The sequence below is a fragment of the Sceloporus undulatus genome, chromosome 6 (genome assembly GCF_019175285.1).
Source record: "Sceloporus undulatus isolate JIND9_A2432 ecotype Alabama chromosome 6, SceUnd_v1.1, whole genome shotgun sequence".
Taxonomy (NCBI): Eukaryota; Metazoa; Chordata; class Lepidosauria; order Squamata; family Phrynosomatidae; genus Sceloporus; species Sceloporus undulatus.
This window is the reverse complement of record NC_056527.1, coordinates 30,224,727-30,231,290: the sequence shown is the minus strand read 5'-3', so window position 1 is coordinate 30,231,290 and position 6,564 is coordinate 30,224,727. Positions and strand designations below refer to the sequence as shown.

At 38.5% G+C, this 6,564-nt stretch overlaps 1 protein-coding gene across 5 annotated transcripts in view; it reads right to left on the bottom strand.

Annotated features, from left to right (window-relative positions):
• Positions 1-1,427: 1,427 nt before the first annotated feature.
• The window catches only part of LOC121932637 (A-kinase anchor protein 9-like), an 86,258-nt gene continuing 81,121 nt past the window's right edge, over positions 1,428-6,564 (bottom strand). For all 5 annotated transcript variants that reach the window (XM_042471480.1, XM_042471482.1, XM_042471484.1 and 2 more), the window contains 5 exons: positions 6,000-6,232; positions 4,744-4,829; positions 3,766-3,889; positions 2,134-2,273; positions 1,428-1,981 (listed from right to left, as the gene is read on the bottom strand). In XM_042471480.1, coding sequence (XP_042327414.1) covers positions 1,938-1,981; positions 2,134-2,273; positions 3,766-3,889; positions 4,744-4,829; positions 6,000-6,232 — 627 coding nt within the window. In that variant the 3' untranslated portion in view covers positions 1,428-1,937. The remainder of the gene's footprint in view (positions 1,982-2,133; positions 2,274-3,765; positions 3,890-4,743; positions 4,830-5,999; positions 6,233-6,564) is intronic.

Below are 6,564 nucleotides of genomic sequence, written 5' to 3'. Positions count from 1 at the left end.
GCAAGCCCATGGATAATAAGGCTCCACTGTATGTCTCTTTTTGGATGGGGTGCACGATTTTCTAGCCCTTTGTCCTCAGCCCAACAGCTGTCAAGCGCTGGTAGCAACTGCTGCTAAGCTAAATTACGACAAGATGTATTAACTCTGCAGGAAAGAAGGTGGTGCTGCACTTGATCTATGAATGCACCCAGTCTTCCACCCCTCCAAATTCAAAGCAGCTGCTTCATTGCCTGAATTTCATCACTCCCCTCCTGGAATTTGACATTTGGTGATGGGATGACTAAATGGTCAGAGTGTTCTCTGTATGAATTCAAAACCATGTGTAGCAGGTGTTTCTACAAAAGCAATCTCACCAGAAAGCCAGACACTTAAGATGTCACTTCCATGGCATCTTATATGTTACAGCACGTCTTCCAAAGTAAATTAGGGGTAGGGTCTGTTTCAGATTAGAATCAACAGAGAAGAAAGGTTTTATTCTCACTTTCATTATAATACCAAGCATTCGAATAATATAACAATTTGCATTATGAAAAACATGCCTTCTAGACCCACTGGAGCCTTTCAAAACTAAAGTAATGCTAACATGTGCTGGAGGACAATGAGGAATGGGAGATGCACCTGAGAGAGGATCTGGGGCAACAACTCAGTATTTTATGAATAAAACATTTATAAAAAACCCTACTTGGAAGTATTGAACATATTGCCTACTTGTGAATTGTCTATCTGTAGTGGGCTTGTATCTGACATGTAGCTGCAAGTTTGGCATCTGTCCATTCCTTGTCCCAAATATGTAAATACAATAAAAGATTTTGGCTCTTTAAAGATTGTATTATAGTGTAGCCCTTCATGGACTCAAGTGTACTAAACTATAAAGCAGGGGTAGGCAACCTACGGCCCGTGGGCCGGATCTGGCCCGGTGAGGCCTTGAGACCGGTCCCAACCCAGTCCTGCCGCCAGGGCCTTTGGCCTATCAGGAGGAGGGGGGCAAACAGTGGGCAAGGGGGGCAATTGTCTATAGAAGCCTCAGAAACATACATTTACATTAACATTTTTCAAAAAATCAGCATTTTTTGCATGTCCTCCATCTGAAAATTTTGTCCTACATTTGTCCTGGTTCATTTATTTATATAATTTATTAAAAATTATTTAATTATTATTATTTTTTGCTTCGGCCCCCCAGTTGTCTGAGGGACAGCAACCTGGACCCCGGGTCAAAAAGGTTGCCTACCCTTGCTATAAAGCTTATGGTAAAGCAGAGCTACAGTTAGTCCACAACAGTCAGTGTTTTAAAATGTGACAATACGTTATGACAAATGAACATAGCTGTCATAGTGGAAATTGTGGTGGTTAAATGTATTCAAGATTTAAATTTAATTTTTTATTCAGAATACATAAAACCTATTTTGAAATATATTCAGACACAAGTATTAAAAGGATGAAATCGTTTTTATTTCAGTACTTTGACAAAATACCCATAAAATTCAAAACTTCTACCTTTACAAAAATAGTCTCTACAAGTGATATTTCTCTCTGCAATGCCAGTAGCAAATAGAATAAAATCATGAAAAGTCCTTCACTTAGCCTTATCAGAAAATGTTGTGCATCTGGAGCTACACATTCAGCACTCTCAGTACAGAAATGTTTCATCCTCTCACTCATTTGATAAATACACACTTCAATAATTTAATAGTTTAAATTAGCATTCCACAAATATACATGAAATTTAATTATCGATTTCAAATGACCACAAAAAGTGCCTATATACATAGGTTCCAGTCTTTCTGGAGGTGCCAGCAAGATGAACAGCATACAATCATTGAGCTGTGTTCATGTTGGTCCCACAATGTACACATTATACAAAAGCACAGCAGCAGCACAGATTTTACGGAAGGCATTTCATTTGATGTCGCTGCCAGTGGCGAAAATGTTTGCAAAGATTATCTCCTGATGCCAGAATGCAGCTGAGTGTAGGAAGCAGGTGCTGTGAAGCAGAAAGATACATTCTCACTAGAAAAGAATGGCTTTCAAAAGGCCTTCTGCAGTTAACTTTGTTCACTGACAACCATGTGAGAAAAGTACAGGTAAGTAAGCTGGAAAATAAAAGAATCATCATTCAAATACAATAATATTTACCTGTCTGTACACTGCCAAGTCGCCTCTGTAAAGCCTCCAGACGATTAATATAATCTGTTAAAGCCCTGTCAGGATCATAATTCTGAAGCTGAGAACAAGCAAGGGAAACTGGGCTTAAATCAGTATGGATCCCTTGGAACCTTAAAGAGAAAAACAGTGGGTGAAAACTTGTACATTCTTTCAGGATATCATGAACTACTAATTTATATAAATAAAGCTTATTTCTTGCTGCTAAGTCTCAAGAGTTAACCACCCCTAATTTGAATGCTTTGTTGCTGTGTACCTTCAAGTCATTTCCAACTTATGGCAACCCTAGGTTAACCTATCACAGGATTCTCCTGGCAAGATTTGCTCAGAGTGGGTTTGCTATTACCTTTGCCTGCGACTGAGAAAGTGTGACTTACTGAGCCTATATCACTATTCATTTAGACACCTTAATTGCATCTGCTCTTTGACAACATGCAAACAACCATGTTGTGCTGTTTACAAGGTGGAAGCTAAATAACATGTACTTCTCTCAGTTCAGAATCTTGGCGCATATATATCTGTTTACTTATGATCTCTCATATAACAGATTCTCAAAAAAGGAAACCAATTTATAAGCCACATGGATCAATTATAGTCAGCCTTTCACATTTGCAGCATTCATTTTTGTGGATTTGATTATTCATGGATTTAATTTCTATGAGCTCTTGAAGAGTCTCTTGGCCCTCCAGCAGAACTAAGCTGGAAGTTGACCACAGAGTCATACACTGGAGGACCTAGAGCTTCCTAGAGAAAACACTTCTCTAGGCATATGTAGGTCCTCCAGTGTAATTCTATGGTCAGCCTCTGCCTGATGTTGACCACAAAGTTGCACAATTATTAATAAAAATGAAGCCTGCCAATGTCGTCCATTCTACAAAATATAGATTCCCAGAAAGGTTTTTCAAGTTAAAAAAGAAAAAGAAAAAGAGAGGAACCACTGGTTTTTTATTTGAGGTATTTGCACTTAAAGGTTGGTATTTCTACTATCCTAGAAACCTACTGGAAATACTTCCACATGTACACATTGGGCTGTGCTGATTTTGTATTCTGGCTTCAGGTCCTTGTACCTTACTCTAGGCTGCTCTGGCCTAATTTTCCAATTCAACAGGTTCAAGTGGGGCACGGTGGGGAGCCCTGAAAAGTCTTAGGGGTGCTCATGATTAAACTGCATTCTAGGAGGCTATTTGATCTGAGCAAGCCGTCCGTATGGCCTCGAGGTGTGGATAGAGAATGCAAAATATTTTTGGAAGAATGTTGTTTGAAAGAAAAACTCAAAACATGACCTTGATAACTAAGATAAATGGCGGGAAATCTGTATCCTATACAGGTGTAACAGACTTGTTATTTTGCAAATGATATTTAAACAAAACTAAATGGAGAATGGTACATGGCAATGCAAAGATTCATATGATTTGCTTCATCAGACCCATGTCCAGCCTTCAGTTTCTGCCAGCAGACAGGTAGACACTTCTGGAAAACTCACAAAGCGTACTCTGAAAGATGTCACGTTGCTCTTGGTACTTAAGAGCAATACCACCTTTGAAAATGCAGTTTGCAGTAAAAGAATCTATATCTCAAATGAAGAACAAAAAAGTGAAATTTTACCTAGGTTGATAACACAGAGGAGATCTGAGAGATTCCAGCTCTGACCTGGACCTATAAGAAGAGTGTCTGTGTTCTCCATAGAGCTCCAGACCACCAGAGATTGAATCAGGTCGTAGTTCACTACCTATGTTAATAAAAACAACATTAACTTTTTGCTAACGATCAGCAAAAATTTCAATTCTACATACTAACACTATTTACAGAAATAATTTATTGCAGTTTATAGCCCTAATGGAGATTACTATAGTGTATAACATACTGTACCGTTTAAGTCATGAACGCTTGATTTGTATACTACAGTATTCACAACTGATTTATAAACCACACCGTTCTCTAGTATTTAAGCTTATCTATGAGAGCTGAAAATGAAAGAAACCGACTTTATATACAACTCAGAAGCTGAGAGGTGGGCCCTTCCAAACCAAAGAAAAAGTACTTCAAGCACTGATATGAGAAATTTGACACTGTAGATTTTATCACTTGTCTTCAACAAGTACCAGTATTATGTGAGAGAGTTTCATTCTATCATCCAGCTAAAATTAGAATGCTTGTCTTTGACCTTCTGCCTTGGAAGAAAGGCAATGTAGGCCAATGACCAGTTCTTCTCTGGTAGTTAATGAATAAAAGATGAAGACAAATGCTATAGATACAATTCAATGAAAATTAGACATCTTTTAACTCTAGTTGTGATATCCAGGGATAAATACACACTATATTTCACAATGGGATCTAAACATGCTTCACTTTGCAAGGATGACACTCAAAGTACTGTGATTCATAATCAATAACTTACCCCTGCCCTAACTGTGTAATTATCAAATTGGCCAAATTTCATATTTGGGCCAGGAGTTACTTCATGACATTTTTAGACTGATATCCATTACTTTAACATTGTATACTCCATTCCAAAATGTCAGAATTTGAAATTTCTATTATATTTAATGGGGGCAGGGGTATTGACCAGTAATATAAATTTACCTGAATTCTGGCTGAAACCATCTCTGTTGATGCATAGTAAACTATAACCTGTAACCCGGTTCCATCTACGAACGAGGAACTTCATTCTGCATGTTAAAATAAAGATTAAAATTATATATTTCTATTTCAAACAACATATTTAGTCTTAAATCACAATGCTAGTACCAACTGGGGTAGACCCATTCACACTACTGCTGATTTCCCAAATTCCTACGGGATTTGGGCTATGAAATATAACTTAATACAGGTGTTGACATGACTTTTATATAATGATGTTGCTTTTAGTGGTATAAAGATTGAATCATAAATGAAATGACGGAGCAGTGTAAAATACATCATGTATAGGTCAGGGAGGAGCAATCAAGCAACGGCAACTGTAACGTAATGGTCAGAGCATTGACCTGAGTCACAGGAGATCCAAGTTCTAGACACCACTGAGGCACGAAACTCACTGGTTGACCTTGGCCCAATCATTCTCTCTTTCAGCCTGATCTCCCTCATAGGGCTGTTGTGCTCAAGTTCACTGGAACAAAGCAGTAGCAGTGGTGGCAGTAACAACAATAAGTATCACTTGTTTTGAAAGCTTGTCTAGAGAACTCAGACCATTTCTTGCCAAAACTGAATCCAACTATACAGTACCTGTATATTTTTATGCCTTATTTAACTGTAGGTTTTTAAGAGTATCTGGGGGCTTCTCAGAGGGCTTAGGTTTAAATTAGGGTTAGGGCAATCTGACTTGCAGGCCATAGGTTGTCCCCAATGCCACTATTGTGGCCCCAAGTCCCCTAATTACTTTTTTGGGGAAAAGTCCAATTTGCTTTTTCATCAAAATGTCCACATGGGGGAGTGGGAAGCAATTTTTTGGCAGATCCCCCATCATTTGAGGCCCAGAAGAAACCTTTATAATAATTTTATTACGGCCAATTGGCCAGCACAAGAAGAAACCTTTTTTCAAACAAGAACTGACTAGATGGAAAAATGGCCTTTTCCTGGATTTAAGATGGCCCACAAAGGGTGAAATATAGGATGTAATTGCTTCCTGCACCCTTTTAGGAGAACTGTGGGCAAATTTTCTTTAAATGCTTTTTGGGGTTTTGTGATGGAAGGGTGCATTGGCTCCCTGGGGAACCACAGTAGCCTGGTAACACTCAGTTATCCACTCTTTGTTTAAACAGTTCAAGTGCCTTATTTCATAATCTATAGATCTACTTGCTTTGGGACACTATATACATACAAACAAATGTCTTATATCCTACCTTGAAATTGCGATTAATACTCTAACTGCTGACCGAAATCGTGTAAAGCCCTTTGAACGGCGTGTAATAACCTCTAGGTCGGTGTAGGAAGGCTGGCCTCCCATTCTTGCAATGAGAGATAAGGTGGCTTCTTCACACTCCTGAAACCCACCCAGTAAGAGCAGCAAGTATTTCTTCTGATATATGAGAGCTTTACGAAAGCTCTCTGCTCTCAAATATCTGCCATAAATTCTCTAGAAAGAAGATGAAATTAAATAATGCAGTAAGAAGTATAATGCTCTGTTGACCATAGTGCTCATATGAAGATCATTCTTTCCAACTGATCTACACCCTCCCACAGTTTCTGATGCGAGCAGCACAATTACATCAGTTGTAGCTTCAACCTTGAGCTGACAAGAACAAACACTTCACTTGCTGCATAATCCTTTCTCGGGACTTCAGCCAATGCAACATGCTTACTTTCCCCTTCAGTTTATTAAAAAGAAAAGCCAGAAAGAAAAAAAGGAAAGTAAATTGAACATTTGGGGCTAAACAATGCATAGGGAGCAAGGGTGTAACATTTCCA